Source organism: Gossypium hirsutum, chromosome A12 (assembly GCF_007990345.1).
Source record: "Gossypium hirsutum isolate 1008001.06 chromosome A12, Gossypium_hirsutum_v2.1, whole genome shotgun sequence".
In the NCBI taxonomy this organism is placed as follows: Eukaryota; Viridiplantae; Streptophyta; class Magnoliopsida; order Malvales; family Malvaceae; genus Gossypium; species Gossypium hirsutum.
Window position 1 is genome coordinate 99089596 of NC_053435.1, and position 20229 is coordinate 99109824.

The window sequence follows — 20229 nt, forward strand, 5'->3', positions numbered from 1 at the left end:
GCGAATTATGATGCTAATACGTAATAATAAGTGCGACAGTGTCAATAACAATGATATGAGAAATTATAAAAGGATGAAAGCAAGGCTAGTAATATAAAAATATAAAACAAAAGCATGAGGTAAATAAAATGATCAAATACGTAAGTATATAAATAAATAAAACATGATAAAATAAAAAGTGACAATGATGACGAAAACGATAAAACTAATAGTAATATAAATAATAATAATAGTAAAATATAATAATACTAATTTAATAGTAGTAATAATAAAAAAGTAAACAAACAATAATAATGATAGGTTAAATAAGAAGAAAAACAATATATTTATAATAACAATAAATAATGATAATAACAAGTCAAAATAATTAGTAATGAAGTAACAAGTAAATAAATATAAAAAGGAAGGTATATATAATATCTATATGAAGTTAATTAGTTTAAGAATAAGATGATAATAATAGGGATAATACTAAAATAAAGGTAATAACTATTTGTTAAGTCATAATAATAATAGTAATAATATTTAAAGATATATGTATATAAAAAAATAGTAGTAAAAGGATATATATATATGTATATATAATAATAATGATAATGGAAATAGTAAAAAAAATGGTATTAGAATAAAATAAATATGAGTATAAGTATAATGATAATAGTAATAATGATAATAATAATAATAAATAATAATAATAATAAAGTAGTAATGAAAATAAGAAGAAATGATAATAAATAATAGTAAGAAAATAATAAAATTAACTAATTTAATAACAAAGGAGTTAAATAACTAAACTAAGGACTACATTGAATTTAAAACAAGAGTTCCGGGCAAATCCGGAAATAAATGAAAGAGGAAGGGACTGATTTGAAAGCGCGACTAACATACGGGGTCCAAAAGTGAAATAATCCCTGCCCTCCTAAACAACGTCGTTCGAATAAGGGCCAAATTGAATTCCAAATAGATTACGGGGTCAAAATTAAAAGAAATAAAAACTTAATTGAAAAGTATCAAAAGCAGAAGGACTTATTGGGAAAATATCCCATCAAGGTAAAAACGCGAGAATCCCCTAGCGGGTCGGGTCACCTGCGCGGGTTGAGGGCCAAACGGCGCCGTTTTGAGGTCTCCAAAATCCCCCTAAAACTATGTCGTTTTATACTCCTATATAAACTAAATTTTTCAACAAAAATTCCTTCTTCCCTCTTGTTTCAACAAAAAAAAACCTTCTTTTTTTCTGTGCAAGTGCTCCGGGTTCGGTCTAGGTTCCGGCGAACCCCCACCGTGCCGTCCGCCGCGCCGGCCACCCCGAGGTAAAATTTTTTCCTTTTTTTTATATTTTATAAATCAATATTTAAGGTGTGTTCCTTGCTTATGTTATACATTTATGTATATAAAGAGACTCGAAAAAAAATGAAAAAAGAAAGGGAAAATCACCTTAGATTTGGGTTTTGATTTCTGAGGGCTTTGGGTTTATTTTAATGTCGATTCTCTTATTGTTTTGTGACTAGTATTGCGGTTTTTCTTTGCTTAAAAGGATTGAATGCCTTCTTTTTATATATCAAGAGTTGCCGAGCGATACAATGGTTTTGAACTTGGCTTTTTATAGCCAATTCTTTACAACTTGTCCTCCTTGACTAATCTGTCTCTTCTCTTTTTATTGTTGCAGGCAAAACGGTGGTGGAGCAGAGGCCACTTGCAGGCGTCGGTGGTGGATGGGGTGGGGGGCATGTGCTGACGGCTAGGGTTTTAGGTTTTCATTTATTTTTCTTTAATGTATTGGGCTAGGTTATTTGGGTTTTGGGTAGGTTTAAGTTGGTTTGGGTTGTGGCTTAGTGAGTTTAGGGGTTTTGGGCCCAAAATTGGGCTTGTACAAAAACCATAGTACCAACTTGGAAGAATGTGTCAATTTCAGAGGGCTAAATGCATATTTGAGCCTTATAATTATAATTAAATATAAACACAAATAATAATAGTTATATATATTTATGTAAATAATATTTCATTTTGTAGTTTTTCATAATATATATTTTATATTTAATTATATGTGTTTGATGATCAAATTGATAAAATTTGTAACTGTGGATTGTTAAATTTATTGGATTATTCAGTATTAGGATAAAATTGATAGAATGTGTAAGATTAGGGACTAAATGTGTTATTATACCAATTAGAAAAAAGGTCATATCATCACTTCCATTAACCATTAACGGAGAGTGACCAAAATAGAAATGGTCTAAAATATTAATGACAAAATTAAAAATTTTCATAGTTGGATGACTAAAACAGAAATATATTAATAATTGAGTGACTAATTTTTACAGTTTACCCTATTTAAAAAGTAATAATTACTATTGTGAAGATATTTTTACCTTTATATGAAATCAAAAAACTCATAGCATTTATTTTATCATTTTAACCAATGCCTTTTTTTATTAATGTATATATTTTTATTAACATATTTCAAAATAATTTGGGAGAGGGGAAGAAGTTCTTGAAACTTGAGCTCAGATTTTTAAGTATAATGAGTATGATATTAGAACAGACAAAAAGATTTTTTGCCAATTGAGCTACTGATGTAATGGCAAACAACTTCATTGCTTTTAATTTTTTATTTTTATTTTTATATAAAAGATATAAATTAACAAAAAAATTTAAAAAAAATAATACAATTTACTTTGTAAATACAAAGTGATGATATTTTTATTTTTTCTCATCAAATTGACACTTAATTAATCCGTAATATCAACTCAATCAATAATTTTATGATAAATATAAATTCATATATATAGATGTAAGAATTTTGTATGTGTTGTAGACTAGAGGAAATTTGAATTATGAAAACAAAAAATAAATGAAAGAAAAAAGATATATAAAATTTAATCTACTCTATAGGAATTAAAACACTTAAAAACGAAGACATTAATGTATGGAGAAATTCGAGCTGCATGCATGGTGTGAATGCAGCAGATGGCAGTCTTTGCCTCTACTTTTATTACCAAACTGATAAATAATATTTGGACCACTCCTACAGACACAGACAAACTCCATGTTTTTACCTTCCTTAACATTCGCTGTTTTTACCAACCATTTTTTTCATTCATCGATAACCGATCACTTTTACCAAACATATCAATTTAATAATTAAAACATAACAAATATGATCTAAATCTCCTATTAAAACTAAGGATAAATTATAAAAGTATTTTAAATGCCAATTAATTTAGATGTTTAATTGCTAAGATATAACTAAAACGTAACATTTTAAATATAAATAATTGAAATATAATTTGAAATAAACCTATTTTTATAGTTTACCTTAAAACTAAGGTATAAATACACAAATCTCAATACTTTTTTTTCCTCCTGAAAAGTTATATATGAATTGAACGAAGCTCTACACCTTTGAGCTATTGATAAGGTCCAAACTTTTTTCTTTTAGTAAGTTTGACCAGGTCCAACTTCTTATATATATATCTGATAAACTATCTAACCCTTTTTTAATACATAAATATAAGGATAATATATTTACTCGAACTGACATCTTCTTGTATTAATAATAATACTTATATCAATCGAGTTTAAAATCAATCAGGCTATTGTATATTTAAATATGTCTCAAACACAAATATTATAAACAAAATTATTTTAAGAAGAATAAAATGGTAGTACCTTTATCTTGGTCGGCAACATGTCAATTTGGTGTAGCTATCGAACACTTACAAAATAAGTGACCTATTAATTATGAAAAGAAAAAAGGGCACGTATTTGGATAAAAAATATGAATAAAAAAATTATACACGAAATTTTTTAAAAAAAATATGAATTTCAGTAAATAAAAACTGCATGCGCGTGATATAGAGGATAACAACATGTTGAGTGAACGAGTGGAAAGGGTGAAGAAGATGGAAGGAGATGTGCGGTTCACTACTTTTGCGGACTGCGGCTGCCTCCCCCCTTTTCTATAATAATTATGGACCCATTTTTCCATGCCCCCACCCCCCCTTTCTTTTTCTTTTAGGGTTTGGCCAAGTTGCTTTCGCTGCGAAATAGGAGACTATTAACTGCATCACCAGACCTGATAACGACACTTCACTCCCATTCCCATCATATTAAACATCAGAGACTTGGATTTTTAATTATTAATTTATTACTATTTTTATAATTAATTTCAAGTAATGGTTTTTTTCCATTACTTTTATCCAAAGCAAGATCTGTATATAATTTCATATAATTTATCTCATTCTTTGCATCCACGTCATTCCTCTTTCACTTTCTCTTTTCTCTGTCAATAATCAATCACTGGGTCAAGATGATCATGATGATGATGATGATAGCTGATATAATAGTGTTGAAAGTGATAGTATCCTATTTCTTTTTTCTTTTCTTTTTTTCAGAATTTTAAGGTCTCCTTCATCTTCCAGCTGTTCTTCCTTCTACCTGCAATGTTCATGTATGGAAAATGAGTTTTGTTCAGTACTGTTTTATGGTTTCAACGATTTCCATGTCAATATTCAGTCCATAAAAACATCCATTATGAGACAAACTTTAAGGATGCCTGACCTCATGCTATATTGGTTTCCTTTTAACTTCATTAAACTCATTTCATATGTACAATATATATTAATGGTGCTCTCCTAATAGGGAAACGAGAAAGAAAAGAGTAAATCACTCATATAATAAGTTTTCGTTTACCACAGTTACTTCTAATTCTCATCATTAATGGAAAACCTGAAACAAAAATGAAATTTCTGGGAATTTACACATCCACCCAAACAAATCTAATGAATATATGTATACCACTCGAATAAGAATTTGCAATGTTTTGGATGCTTTTTTATAATAATAATAAAAAAAATCTTTAGACCTCATTTGATAAAACAAAAATGAAAAAGACCATCAAAGTAGTTGATGTTACAGATTGATCATAAAGTACAGAAGAAAAAGCAAGCTTAAAACTATACCTTCAAAGGAAGGTTAAACATGTTAGAGAGGTTTAGCAGTAAGTAAAAAGGGGGTTTTAGCCAATTAGGTAGTTGATTATTCATTTTAATTAAAACATAGCCAGCCTATACCTTAGTATTAAACCCTAATGTCAATTACATTATTTACTCTACATTTATACATCTTTCTAAAAGCAGAAAACACAGTAATATTGTGATTTAGTTATCTTCTAGCGTTTTTGATTTGCTAGACACTTGGCCACAAAGTGTGGAATAATCTAAAATCCTTTTTTTAAAGAAAAAGGGTTAACTTTCAATCAAACTGCATCACGTATACAAATAGTACATTAACATCCCTTCAAAATTGGAAATCAAACACTGAGGTAAACTCTCAACTTCCTGGTAAGAAGAAGATTAATGGCGGTTTGAGAGATCCAACAAGGGGGTTTGTCTGAGATGTGGGGCCATTTTTAACTTGATAATTATGGAGGCAACCATGTAAGAAAATCAGAGCAGTAGGGTTAATCTATTCTCGTGATGCATGCCCATCTTTTTCTTAACCCCTGCAAAGAAAGGGATAAGACAAATATTGTTTTGATCACAATAATAATGAATTGAGGGCATTGTGTTTTTTTTTTTTGAAGGGTTTTATTGGGGGTTTTCTGTAGCCACTTCTTCAATCGATTTCTGCCAAAGAAAAATTCTAAAGGCTTTTTGAAAAGCCTTGAAAGGGGTCATTGACTTTGCCTCTTAATTCGTCACTTGTAATTTAATTTGCTGTATAAATTCTATTTGTAATGTCAATGGAACATTGAATGTTTTCCTGTAAAGCTGCGGATATTGCAGGTTCATAGGGTTCATCAAATTGTTAGGGTTTTTCTTTCTTTTTCTTCTTTTCCTTGTTTCGATACAAATATAGAGATATAAATGTTCAGCTTTTGAACTGGCGCAACTGTAAGCTATCTCTTATGGCTCATCTATTAGGGCTTTTTACTATAGTTTTGGTGAAGATCCCCATTTTCTAGATTGTTAAGGTAACTCCAAAAAATCATAATAACAATTGTAGTCTCTCTCTCTCTCTCTCTCTCTCTCTCTCTCTGATCTTTCACCATTACTCCCACAAGCATATATATTTACACATGTAGTCTTCTGGTTAACATTTTGGGTCCTTTTTATTAAGTTTGGATAAATGCTTGAGCAGCCTAAAGTTGATTGCCTCTTGAGAAGCAGGAGCCTCAACATATATATACAAACATTTTCTAATGAGAAACAAATGATCATGAAATCATTTGCAAACTGGATTTAAATTGTGTGAACAAGTATATAATATTGTATTTAATATAAGGTTATCAAGTCCAACTTGTATTGTGCAAATCTCAGTGCTGCCATAGATGTGAGTGGTCCTTGTTAGATGCTTTAAAGAAGCTATATATACATATATTTATATGTTGGTCCCTCCTCTGCTAGGTATAGCTAAGTAGCCATAGTTATATTATAATTTACCTAACCAGAACTTTGGAACCCACAACATTCTGATAAACACTTTTTTGTTCCATTTTAACCTAATTCTGCTCCGAGGCATAGAAGGGGTGGTAGTTAATTTCCTAATATCTATTTAGGCCAAAGGCATTAATGTAGCATTAGACAATTTTTTTTTTATATCAAACAAATATATATAAGTTAGAAAGTGGAAGTTAAGCAAGGTAGGGAATACATTATGTAAAGCTATATTGTAGTTGCAGTAAAGCATAAGCCTAATTTTGTAGTATATATTGAATGGTCCCCAGTATATTTTATATATACGTGAAGTTAAACTTTCTACTTTGTGTGCTATTCAAAGTTTGATGAAATAATGTAAATACATAGATGAGCAAGAGATATAGCAATAATTAAACCAGTGATTGTTCAGTATATGGTGTGAACTCATCATATTTATGTTATGCATGTGGTTCATAAACTCAAGTAAAAATAATTTTAAAATGAAAAGTTAGACTAACATAATTTCAAACTAATAGCGATGTGTTGGCATGCGTACGGGCCACATGGACATAGATATGCCATTCCTTTTCCTTTTTTCCATTACCATGCAACATGTTTGCAGTGAAATTCCAAGCATCTTTTTCTTTCCCAACAGCTGTGTTTTTTTTTCTGCTTGCTTTCCTTTTGTTAGGTTTATTCTCAGCAGAATTATTGTTTTAATAGCTTTAACCATTCCTTCCATTACACAGTTCTATATCAAAGCTAAAATGAGGTTTCGATCTCAATTGCTGTTTCTGCAACTTTCTCGTACTTCAAGTTCCTTATCCTTCTGAGGTACTGTCGAGAAAAACCAAATTACACCCATACATATCTGCTGCAAGTTTTTCCAACATTTTCATCTCTTCATTTTATGTAAGTTTTTATCATGCATCCATCTCCTTCTTTTTCTTCTTCTTCTTCTTTTTTTTTTAAGAACAAAAACTGCTTTTGTATGATTCCAAACTCGTCTCCTCTTTTGTTGGAATAAAAGTGAACTTAGCTTCATTTGTTTTGTTTTTAAATTCCTTGTGAAAATTTACCCTACTTCTAATTGGAGCAACACAACTCTATCTAAAACACACTTTTCTTTTAAAATTTAAACCCAATCCCTCTGTTCCTTTGATCCTGTAATTACTTCCATATTATCCATTTTATATATATACATACATATCATATGTTGCTGTATAGTCTTTCCGAGTCCGTAAAGAAAGAAACATGAAGATAGGCCAAGTTTTACTTTGGTTTTTAAACCCAATTCCTCTCTTCCTTTGATCCTTCATTCACTTTCATATTATCCATTATATATAAGTAATATATATATACACTGTATACTAGTTTGTTTTGAGTTAGTACAGAAATTATATGACAAATTTTACTTTGATCTTTAAACCCAATTCCTTGCTTCCTTTGATCTTTTAATTACTTTCATATTATTCCCTATATAAAAATCTATTAGTTTTTTTTTTCGGAGTTAGTAAAGAAAATTGAAGACATAGGTCAAATTTTACTGTCTAATTTAATGTTTTTTTTTTTCAGTTTGATAAACGTATTTTGTGAATGATGAGAGGAGTAAGATGATCTCGAGTTCAAGGGAAGCAAAGCAAGAGGGTGAAACCAATGACGGCAGCGGCGGAGGCAACAAGTTGTCGAAGGGGCCATCATCATCATCAAGTTCAAGGCATTGGTCGTCAGCAGGGTTTAGAAACCCAAGGATTGTGAGGGTTTCGCGTTCTTTCGGAGGCAAAGATCGGCATAGCAAAGTTTGCACAGTAAGGGGATTAAGGGACCGGCGTATTAGGCTTTCAGTGCCCACTGCAATTCAATTATACGATTTGCAAGAGAGGCTAGGCGTTGGTCAGCCTAGCAAGGTGGTTGATTGGTTACTTGAAGCTACTAAAGATGATATTGATAAACTCCCTCCACTTCAAATGCCTCTGGGATTTAATCAGTTTCATCAGCCTTTGTTAGTTCCTCATGAACCCAATCCGCCTTTTCTCGATCCTAACTCCATGCTGATGAAAGATGGAGAAGAAGAAGATCAAAGAATGGCAGGTGACAGAGATAAAGGAAAGTGGATCAAAATGAATGAAGACGAAAATCATGGTGGAAATAATAATAATAATATTGAAGATCAAAGGCTTTTCCCATTAACCAACCATTCCCCATTTCCTGGATTGTTAAACAATGGCATGCCTTTGAATTCATATTACCATTGGGAACCTTCCAGTCTGTCTTTGTCTCAGTTTGGAAACCATGGATTAATGGCCCCCCAAACTGAGAACTTCTTCAATGGTAACGCAACGAGTGTGCCGTTGCCGTGTTCCACGACTGTTCCATCGGCGACAATGGCTTCATTTTTCCCCACCTATCCTCCCTATGGTACGAATCCAGGCAGTAATGATTCAAGACAAATGAATTATCTGCAATTGTTGAGCTCAAGTTTTCTTTCAAATTCCATGAAGCCTTTTTCGTTGAATGTAAACGCTGGCCTCACTCATACACAAAACGATGATGAAAATCATGGAGATGATCAAGATAATACCGATTCCTGATAATGGAAATTACTTCCATTGCTTCATCTGCTTTCATCGATGGTCAGCACGAGCTTGGATGAATTTAACTGGTTTCAGATCATCAAATAGGAAAGAATTACAATAAGGGCCTCTATGTTTACATCTCTATATCTACCTATATATATATATAGCAGGAGAAAAGGAGTAGTAACAGTGGGCTTCAAGTTCTTCGGGTGGATTAGTTAATTCCATATATAACGCAGCAGGTAAGATGCTAGCTTAATACTTGTGCCTTGTAGAGAGTTTTTAATTTGGTAGTGTTAATGGAAGTTTATTTGTACTTTTAAATGTTTTGCAGTATATATGGCATTGATTCCTATGTTTTTAATCATATATGCCATGCATGTTCAGTAACTGCTGCATCACCAATCATATGAAGAAATTGCTCTTGTATATATAATTGCATGCAAAATCCAATTTCCTTAGGGTTTTGTTTATATATATAGGTAGAAGTAATGATCTTTTTCTACTCATATATATTTAACTACGTACTAAGGATAAAAATTAAGGGTTCTATTAGACTTAATTATATATATTTCAAACTTCTTAGATTTCAGGAAGTGAATCTATTAAAATATAGTTAAAACTAATCTTATGAAAATTTAAATTAATTTATTACACAAATTTTTTTTACTTTTAAAATTAAAATAATTCTACTTCGGTTCTCTTTATCCTTATTAATTTACTTTTCGGTAACATCAACCGTTTCGTAAGAAGGAAGGATTGTTGATATCTGATCTGTCATTCTCTTATTGGAAAGTGATATAAATGACGTGGAATCACAATTTCATACAATTTCTTTTCTTTTGTAATTATGTTTAAACACTTGATTTTAAATATATGTTATATTTTTAAATCTTAAACCAGTGAAAGAAATAAAAGTAGTTAAGTAGAATATTATGAATTACTTGAAGAAAAAAAAAAGGAAGGTTAATTTGGTTGGGAAAATTATTACTATTTTATCACAAACTTAATATAATATTTTGCTATGTTTGGCATTAATGTGCATGATTTAATAGTTGTAGCACATTATATTCATGATTAGTATAGTAAACTAGCTTCTAATCTAGCATTATGAGTATTATGTTATAAGTATGAGAATTTAGATTTAATATCAGGCAATCGCATTCTCCACCCTTAATTATAATAAAATATAATTAACAATTTTAATATGTTCGTGTCTTGTATTTATATATTTCTATACGTTGTGTTATATTTATATAATTTTTTAATAGAACATTAAATAGTTTTTTAGGGTATAGAATACTATCGAACCTAATCTTTCATACTTACAATATAATACTATTGCCACTAGATTAAGAGTTTGTTGGCAGAATATTATTATATAATTAGTAATTGGTATTACATACATTTTAATAAATTTATATGTTAATGCCATGTTGATTTTTTTATCTATTATCTATATATGTATATATATTATCTAATCGGGATATCTAACTCTCTCTTGGGAGAAGTCTTTGAAGTGTTGTCCGTCTGAGAGCCGATGGACCCCTCAATAGAAGGTATTGTCTCTAGCCTCTGCTGAGAACCGTTGTAAGTTCACAAAAGGGGGTACAATAGTAACATCTCGTTCGTGAGCTTGTAAGTACCTATATTCACCAATTGAGGCACCCTCCCTTTGTGAATCTTACACCGACTCTCCGAGGAGGATGGAGACAATAACTTCTATTAAAGGGTCCATTAACTTTTAAATAAACAACACTTTAAAGACTTTTCCCTAACAAAAAATCTGACCTCTCCTCAACCCTCCATATAATATGTTTGTTTTGAAACTAGTATCTCGTATATTAGAATACAAAGATATGATTCAAGTGCTGCATGACCAACGGATAGGAAATAAGATAAATTTGCATAAAGTTCCAAATGTGTATGAATAAAATAAAGAGTAAAAATATGGAAGGGGTTATGAAATAATAGAATGTAAATGACTGCAAATGTGCTGCAATTCTGAGAGACTGAAATGGGAACAGTGATAGTCGCAAGATCCAATACATACATTCAATAAAGCATTTCATGGATGGATGGGAAGGTTTCCAACTCCCTTTTCTTTTCTTTTCTTTTTTTTTATTGTTTTTATTATTAATATTTGTGGTCCCTTTTTTTTTTCTTTTTGGAATTCTCGTACAAATTATGCTTTTATTTTGGACCTGGTTTAATTTAAAATCGGATTCGTCGAGTCTGTTAGAACTATTTAAAAATAAAATAAAAATATTTATTATGAAATTGTAATTCGATTATGATCAATTTTCTTTTAAATTCCTTATCCGAGTTAAGTATAATCTGGCTATTAACTTATTCAATTATTAAAATCAATTCATCTTTTTCGTTAATAAAAAAATTAATATTCATCAATTTGATTGTTAATAATTATTGACATGATTAATGTAATTTGTGATCATGTCATCAGTAATATTGTTAAGAATTTAAAATTAAAGGGAAATTTTGACTTTTCATGTATGAAAATATTAATCATATATCTATAACTTCCAACGTCCAAAAATTTCAATATTTTAGTCAAGAGTATTCACTATATTCTTGAAGTTGTGGGATCGATTCGCAAAAATTAACTGTAGTAATTTAAAATAAAAAATATATATTAAGCACACCTTTTATGACATCTGTCGAAATAATGAAACAATTTTTTTCTTTTTAAGTTTTATAATAATGGTACAATTTCAATTTTAATTCTTATAATATACTCAAATTTTCAAATTTAATTTTTATATGTCCAACATGACCTATCCAAACAATGAAACAAAGCTTTTTTTCTTTTTTATAGATTTTATGAGAAAAATTCAATTTTAGTTTTAGTTTGTTCAAATTTTGAATTTAATTTTTTTTTACATAATTTCGTACTTCAATTTTTTTATTGTTATAGTTACTCTAAATATTTTATCTTGATTAAAATGTTGAAATACATGTGTCTAAATATACAACATTTTTACTTCTTTTTTTGAGATTATATAATAATAGCCAAATTTTAATTTCGGTTCTTATATTATGTTCAAATTTAAAATTCAATCTTTATACTTTAATTTTTGACATAATTTGGTACCTCAACTTTTATATGTCATTGTTAACCTAAATACTTTATTATAATCAAAATGTTGATGTATACATGTCTAAATACAAGCATTTTACCCTTTTTCTGAGATTATATAATAATGGTCAATTTTCAATTTTAATCCCTAAACCCTAAGCCTATACTATACTCAAATTTGAAATTTAATCTCTACACTTAATTTTTTTTACATAATTTGGTACTTTTAACTTTTTTAATGTCATTAGTTAGTATAAAATTTTTTTATTAAAATATTGACGTAATTTTTTAACAATTGCCAACACTTTAAAATTTTATGTTAAATTTAAGTCTATTACAATGTCATTCTTACAAGGCTACAAATTAAGTAATGAATTTTAGTTTTGATATGTCACACTAGCGAATTTAATAGAAAAATTTTAATGATGTTAACTACCAAACCAAAATTTTTAAGTCTGAAAAGTTAAGGAATTAAAATTTTGAAAAAAAAAATACTGAGATTAAATTTCAAATGTAGAAAGAACATAAAAATTTAGAAGATATTTTTATTTTCAAATTTTTACTCTATAATTTAGTTCAAAGAAATTAAGACACTACAGCAAAATAGGTTTTTAGCGGTGTTTTTAGTGGCGTTTGAATGAAAAACGCCGCTAAAGAAAGAGCATTAGCGACGCTTTTTAAAAACGCTGCTAAAGATCGAGTACTAGCAGAGCTTTTTTAAAAACGCCACTAATGCTTAATATTGAAAAACGCCGCAAAAAAATTAACACAACGTCGTCGTTTTGTATTGAGCCTTTAATGGCTTTAGCGGCGCTTTTTAAAAACGCCGCTAAAGATCAAGCATTAGCGCCGTTTTTTAAAAAGCGCCGCTATATTTACATCTTTAGCGGCGTTTTTTAAAAAACGCCGCTAATGCTTGACCTTTAGCAGCATTTTCAGAAAACGCCGCAAAACGAATTTTACAAAATGTCGTCGTTTTGTATTGACCTTTTAGTGGATTTAGCGGCGCTTTTTTAAGAAACGCCGCTATAAGTACACTTTTAGCGGCGCTTTTTTAAGAAACGCCGCTATAAGTACACTTTTAGCGGCGCTTTTTTAAAAAACGCCGCTATAGATCTAAACTACTTTAAGGTTTATGGATTATGGGTTTAAGGGTTTGTGTTTAAGGTTGATGGTTTATGTTTTATGATTTAGGGTTTAAAGAACTATAGTTAAGGGTTTAGATTAATTAGTGTTTTTTAATTTATATTAAATAATCTCTTATATAATTATAAAAGAGATAATTTTAATTTTAATATTTTAAAATTATAATAAATTATTTATTGAAAAATAAATAAAAAAGTAACAGATTGATATGGATGGGTAATTATCTATTTTGGATAGGACCAAATTATAACAAATTAAATAAGGTCTTATTTTTATTTTGAATTCGATTTTATTTTGATCATATCTAAAATCGACTTTATAAACAATATAAATTAACTACACCATTCACTTAGCTATGGAAAAGTTAATTTCATTTTAGTTACTTAATTATGAAAAGTTACATTTTGATAACTAAACTATTTAATTAGAAGTTTTCATTTAATTAAGTTACGAAGCTGTTAAAATCAATATTATGGCTTTCTCTAAACCCTAACCCCTAACCCTTTAAATCGACAACCCTTTAAACCTTAGACCCTAAATCTCTAATCATAAACCCCTAAAACTATAAACACTAATCATTAACTCTTTAAACACTGGTCCCTAAATCTCAAATCATAAACCCTTAAAACTCTAAACAATAAACCTTAATCCCAACCCCAAGCCCTAAATCTCAAACCATATACCCTTAAAACTCCAACCCCGAAACCCCAACCCTTAAACCCCAAGCCTTAAAACTAACCTCTAAACCCATAAATTATAGATCGTAAATCCCAAAACATTGCCGTTTTTAAGCTTTGTTTTAGTGGCATTTTGGGTTTAGGGTTTATGTTCATGGTCAAGATTTAGGGTTTATGGTTTAGAATTTAAGGTTTGGGGTTTAATTTTTAATGTTTAGGGGTAAATATGGTGAACTACTTAACTTGTGTATCTTGGATTTTTTTATAATATAAATCTAAATAAGATAAATATAAATTATTATTTAAAAATATATATATATATATCAAAATGGGTTAAATCCCAAAAGCATTCATGAACAATGGTTTAGTGTGCAATTGTATACATGCATGAACTTTAATTTGATCAAGTTCTTGTAAATTATTAACACAATTATTGATATAACATCATTTTATATTTATATATTGCATACATAAATATTTATATTTATTAAATATAAAAATATATTGATGTATTTATTTTTTAAAATGTGTATGATTAAATCAAAATTAAAGCTTCAACTATACATTTAAACCACAATTAGAATTTCACATTTACAATTACACATTAAACTGAAATTCATATATAATTCTGAGATGTATCTCTATCAAAATTTAGGTGTATACATATAATTAAATGTCATTTATATAAAAATCTAAACAACTAATGTAGGCCATACTTAAAAGAATAATACTTGTATTGCTTTGTCATTTTGTATTTTTTTAATTCGTCGATTCTATTTTATTTCTATTAAAGTTTCCTTTTGTATCTTATATAATTTAAAAATTATAAAAATTTTCAAAAAAATTAAAATTTAAAAATAAAAATAAAAATTTAAAAATAAAAAACTTAAATATTTAATATTTTAGTCCATATTTCAGTTAAAAAGTTTAATATTCAAAATTTAAAAAAAAATTCCAAAAAATAATAAACTCAATACAAAAAATTTGAAAAAAAATAAAAAAAATAAAAATTGAGAAATAATGGCGTTTTTAGTAAAAATGTCGCGAAAAGTTAGCTATAGTGGCATTTTTAATGAAAACGCCGCAAAAGACCAATAATTTTTGGTTACCCGCTCATTCTCACCTCTATCGCGCGCCTAAATCCCTTCGTACTTCTTTCTTTTTCCCTTTTACTCTGAAAATTTGCCCCCAAATTTCCCATTTTCAACAACACCAAGTCAATACCCCTACACCAATCACACTTCATTTTCCTTTTCATTTTACTGCACTGAATTCACCCACCATAGCTACTCCTTTTCTCTCTATCTGTAAGGGTTTCTTTTAATTCTAGGCTTTCATTTGTCTTCCTTTCGTTGTTTGTCGTGTGAGACAACAGGACGGAGCAAATGTCTGAGGACGACGAAAGGCAGCAATCTCAACCGTCGGATCTTGAGTTCGTTGTAATGGTGTTTGCTTTTTTTTCCGACGCCTGATGGCCTTCTTCTCTGAATCTATACGTTCTCTCTCCTTCCCCCCTTTTCTTTTCTTTTTTTTTTGTTTTTTGCTTTGTTTTCTTTCCAAACATTTCATATCCTTAAAATTAAGGTTTTTAAATCTGTCTGATCTATTACATTGATGTTGTTTTTTTTGACTTATTGTATTTTCTTCTGGTTATGAACAGTTTCTAGTAGATCTGAAGCGATTCTCTTCTTATGATTTTTTTCTTCTTTTTCTTTTCCCTTTTAGTGAAGTACATATAAACATTACGTACAATGTTGTTTTGTTGATTGCATATTATGACTGTAAGATTCCCAACTTATGTTTTCTGAGATTTAGTTGCAGATTTGCTTATAGGTGTGGTTTTTGCTGTTTGCTTGCGTACATTTGTTAATTCCGTTAAAATGAAGCAGCTATTATTCTGGTGTCAACTACAAAACCTTATTTTATCGTACATTTCTCAAGTTTACTTTTGGTGCAAAGGCAATTACTGTTATTATATATAGTCTGATATACTCTTAAGAACATGGTTCCTAACTGCAAATATTGCTCATTTATTTGGTTTATAGCTTGAAGGGTATTTGAGATTTGAAGCTGTTCAGTAAAAAGACGGCATCTTGGGTATGGAGAATGATCACAGCATTCTAAAATTCAAGAGAGACAGTAAGATGGGTGTTTTTCCTTTTGCCAGCAGCATTCATGTAGAAGTGAAACTCATGCTTTTTATTTATTTATTTATTTTTATTTTTGCTTCTCCCATTTTATGTTTTAGTTAATTAGCACTCGAATGAAACTAAATCCGAAACCGATGTTGTGTATGATGATATTTATGGCTTGAAATTGCTTTAAGTCCTCTGATTTCTGAGGAGAAAAAGAAAAAAAAGACTGAATGTGATGTAATAGGGATTTATGCTGCTGATGTGCATTTTCTGATGTTCTTGTATCATCTTTTCCCCTTTTTCTTATTTTTACCTTTTGGGGTTAGTTTTAGTTTTTACCACTCTGTTGTTTTTTGTTGAAGAGATATGTAGAATATTAACCATTTGATTTGAGAGATGCCGTTGTTAAAGCCCTGAGAATTGTACAAAAGGCAATAGGACTTTGTATTTATGTAGGGAAATACCATTTTTATTTAAAGTATTTATGTAGACAAACTTTCGTCCCTTTGTTACCAGAATTCAAGTTTAAAATGTAGAACATTCAATATATATTTTCTTGCATTTGTGTTGTAAAATAGGTTGAATATTTTCAAATTTTCCATTAATTACCAAGTTCGAAGAATGTGATATTGAAAATTGTAAAAGGATTGATAATGCTTGATACAAATGTATAAGGAACTGTTCTGACCAGTTTCCTATGTACATGGTTGAGTAGTTATTATTGATAGGTAATAGGTCGTTAAATATGTGGATTATTTAGTTCATGCGTGTAATAGTGTGATTTAGTTGCTATAGAGGAGGAAAAAACTCAAATTTTATCTGAGCTGCCACAAAGCAAGAAACTGCTTAGGAGCTCTCTTCAGTGTCCATAGGCATTTTAATTGACATAATATGTTATTTGAATAGAAGTCCTAAGAAGTTTTATTGAAGATTTATTGATTTTGTCATATGTGATTCAAGATTTCATATTTTATTCTTTTGACTATTTTCAATTATTGTCTGTGCATTGTTCTTAATATGATTACCATTGTCAGGAATACCCGGCTGTGCAAAGTCTGCACTTTGCAAAGAACTATTAAATAACCCAGGAGGACTTGGAGATGATCGACCAGTTCAGAGTTTGATGGGTGACCTTATCAAAGGTATATAATAAATGTGAAATTGACCCATAATGCTTTCTGTATTTGTAACCTTTGGTGGTTCAAAAACATTCCTCTTTAGTTAACATGAGTTTCTTACTTGAACATTTTATGCCTATGTCTATCTAGGAACTTTCTCTCTGTTCTTTCTTCTCTGATAATGCTGAAGTGGTTGGGGTGTTGGCAGCATTAACTTTTGTATGTCAATGGTTGTTCGGGATCAGTATATCAATTATTGGTTAATAGTGTTGTTGCATTGAATGTGACTTTCATGGATGACCCTTTGTTAACTAATTCTTCCGTAGAGCTTGAAAGTAATGGTTTATTCAACAGAGCAGATGAAATTTCAGTTTCAAACTATTACAGTAAAAGAGCACGGAATTTCCTTTCCTGCAATGGTTTCTGCTTGGATTGTGCTATTTCTTTTGTCTCTTGGCATTTGTTGTGTTTAACAGTTTCTTATGATGTTCTGTAGGTTTTATTTGCCCTTAACTGTACAGATTTGTATTGATGACAGAAGTAGCAGGTAAAGCATAAGTTACTGGTTTGTTGAAGTTGAGAACTCAAGGCTTCTCTTCTTGCTTGTAGTGCATTTCTTGAATTAATGCTGAGTGTATGATATGTATTTGTCAGGCATGGTTATTGTTCATTTACACTGGTTTGGCTATGCGAGAGAACATATTGCGAGCAAATGGAAATGATATTCGTCCATGGTAATTGCATCCTTTTTTTTTTCAAATGTTTTCTGAAAGCAAACTTGTACATGTTTATACTAACAAATTATACTTTTTTTCTTTTTTTAATTCCAAAAAACTTAAGAGGCTAACTCGAAATCATTCAAATTTAAGAATTTGGACGTACTGATAGATGTAGGATACTGTTAAGTACTCTAGTTTTGCAGAAACCCCATCGAGGATATAGCCAAGAGTCTCTTACGGTCTGATAATTTAAAAATTTGAAGACACCAAATTTGGTTTCATTTTTGAAGAGTCAAGTCCCTGCTTGCCTTTAAATTTGCCCCTTTAGTTAAATTTTTTTAATTAACTCAAAATTCGAATATCAAATCTTACTTTTGTACGAGAAGTTATGCATGCATGCATATAATTTTGCTTATAATTCTGCAGCAACATAACTTGGTTGTTGATAATGTTTAACTTGCAGAATCAACTTATTGTTGAATCAATTTCTGAGCTTCAGAAAAAGGTATGCCATGGTTTCTCTTATAATATATATCTATGTGAATATTAATATGGCTTGGAATTTTTTCTAGTTGTATTGCTTTGCAGTTATCTGTAATATATCTATGCGGTTTGTTTTATCTTTGTAGGGCAATGAGATTGAATGAAAGTGATCTTTTAAGAGAGTACACTGGACACCGATATGAAATTGAGACGCCCATGACGGTGATAAACCATTTAACCATTCTTTGATTCTCTAGCTATACATGAAATCGCTGCTTATGAGTATTTTATAGAATAACTATGAGGTGGTTGTAAAGTTGCTTTATTTAGATAGCCATGGATTAGTTCACTTTGTACATGTGTTTTGATGTATATGCTCTGGTTTTTGAGAAAACTATAGTCCAAAGTATCCACTTAATAATTGAATTAACCGGAAATGATGAGGTTTATGTCAACTTAGCAAGATCATAGTTCCTGTTGTAAGAATTGCCTTGATCACTTGAATCTTATATAATATTAGTCTGTGGAGTTTTGTTAGTAATATATTTGATTAAATATTAAGATTATACCTTTCCTTGATGTTCTGAGAAAAAAAAGTGAATAGAGGCCATTGCGCATGTCATAGGCATTGAAGCATGTTTGGTACTTTGGTGTTGGGTAATCTGTATGTTTTGGTTCCTTATTAATCTCCTTTACTGTTTAAACTTGTGATGCAGTCTTGGGTGGGTAAAATACCAGAGTATCCTCATCCAGTGGCACCTTCCATATCCAGCAGAGTGATGGTAGAGCTTGGAATGGTGACCGCTGTAATTACTACCGCAGCAGCTCTTGTTGTAGGGTTTCTAGCAGCTGCTGCATTTGTTGTCACCAGTTTTAAATTTAAATGTATTAAATTACATATTAAATTACATATTGAATTAATGTTTATGTATTAAATTTAAATTCATTAATTTTTATATTTAAAGTTAAAATTTTAATATAAAATTTAATTTAATTAATATTTTTTATTTATCCTTAAAAGTATATAGTTTAAAGTTTAAATTTCAAAAATTAAACATAATATAATAGTTTTTTAATGTATTGTTCTTTAGTGGCGTTTGTGGAAAAAGTGTCGCTAAAAGTTATTGTTTTTAGCGGTGTTTGTGGCAAAAGTGCTGCTAAAAGTCATTGTTTTTAGTGGCGTTTGTGACAAAAGTGCCACTAAAAGCCATGGTTTTTAGCGGCGTTTGTGTGAAAAGCGCCGCTAAAAGTCATGGCTTTTAGCGGCATTTTTTTTTCATAAACGCCACAAAATGTTAGCGGCGTTACAGCGCCGCAAATAGTTTTAGTGGCGTTTAAAAGTGCCGCTATAGGCGTAAAAAAACGTCGCTAAAAGTCAGTTTTGCTGTAGTGAGAGGTTTATTAACAAGGAAACTGGCAGTAGGTTTCATCTATCCAGCCTAGTATAATTTAGAGATAATGTAAATTTTAGCCTCTGAACTTGGTAAGTAAGTTCACATTGGTCTTTAAACTTTTTTTTTTAATCCATTTTGACCTCTAAACTTGAAAATCGTTATTCGTTTAAGTCCATTCTGTTAATGACCGTGGATAAAAGTGTGTAATGTAACTTTTGGCCCCTAAGCTTGGAAAGTGGGCCCACATTAGCTCATGAACTTGACAGCTAGATTCACTTTGGTACTTGTACTTTTTTGGTCCATTTTGAACTTACAACTAAATCCATTTTTATCCCTGAAATTGAAAAATTTGATGATATAATATTTTGAGATTGTGCTACATCATCACTTGAAAAAAAAATGATGATGTGGTACAATCTCTAAGTGTCATATTCGATGTTTTAATAGACCAAACTGATAGTTGAA

The 20229-nt window shown here is 30.0% G+C and overlaps 1 protein-coding gene and 1 long non-coding RNA gene across 5 annotated transcripts; both read left to right on the forward strand.

The window, feature by feature from the left end:
* Positions 1 to 6645: 6645 nt before the first annotated feature.
* LOC107951214 (transcription factor TCP17) lies at positions 6646 to 9359 on the forward strand. 2 transcript variants are annotated; one of them, XM_016886161.2, is made up of 2 exons: positions 6646 to 7331; positions 7995 to 9359. In XM_016886161.2, exon 2 carries the CDS (start codon positions 8033 to 8035, stop codon positions 9008 to 9010), a length of 978 nt encoding a protein of 325 aa, XP_016741650.2. In that variant the 5' UTR covers positions 6646 to 7331; positions 7995 to 8032; the 3' UTR covers positions 9011 to 9359. The 2 variants fall into 2 exon arrangements, with proteins under 2 accessions (XP_016741650.2, XP_016741651.2); XM_016886162.2 differs by having other exon boundaries at positions 6743 to 7253.
* A 5618-nt stretch (positions 9360 to 14977) lies between these two features.
* LOC107951212 (uncharacterized) lies at positions 14978 to 19341 on the forward strand. Of its 3 annotated transcripts, XR_001698362.2 has the most exons (8): positions 15016 to 15354; positions 15961 to 16054; positions 17085 to 17192; positions 17665 to 17715; positions 17823 to 17902; positions 18351 to 18392; positions 18517 to 18592; positions 19087 to 19341. It is a non-coding gene; the product is annotated as an uncharacterized lncRNA (long non-coding RNA). The 3 variants fall into 3 exon arrangements; XR_001698361.2 differs by having other exon boundaries at positions 14978 to 16054; XR_005906430.1 differs by having other exon boundaries at positions 15044 to 16092.
* The last annotated feature ends 888 nt before the right edge of the window (positions 19342 to 20229 follow it).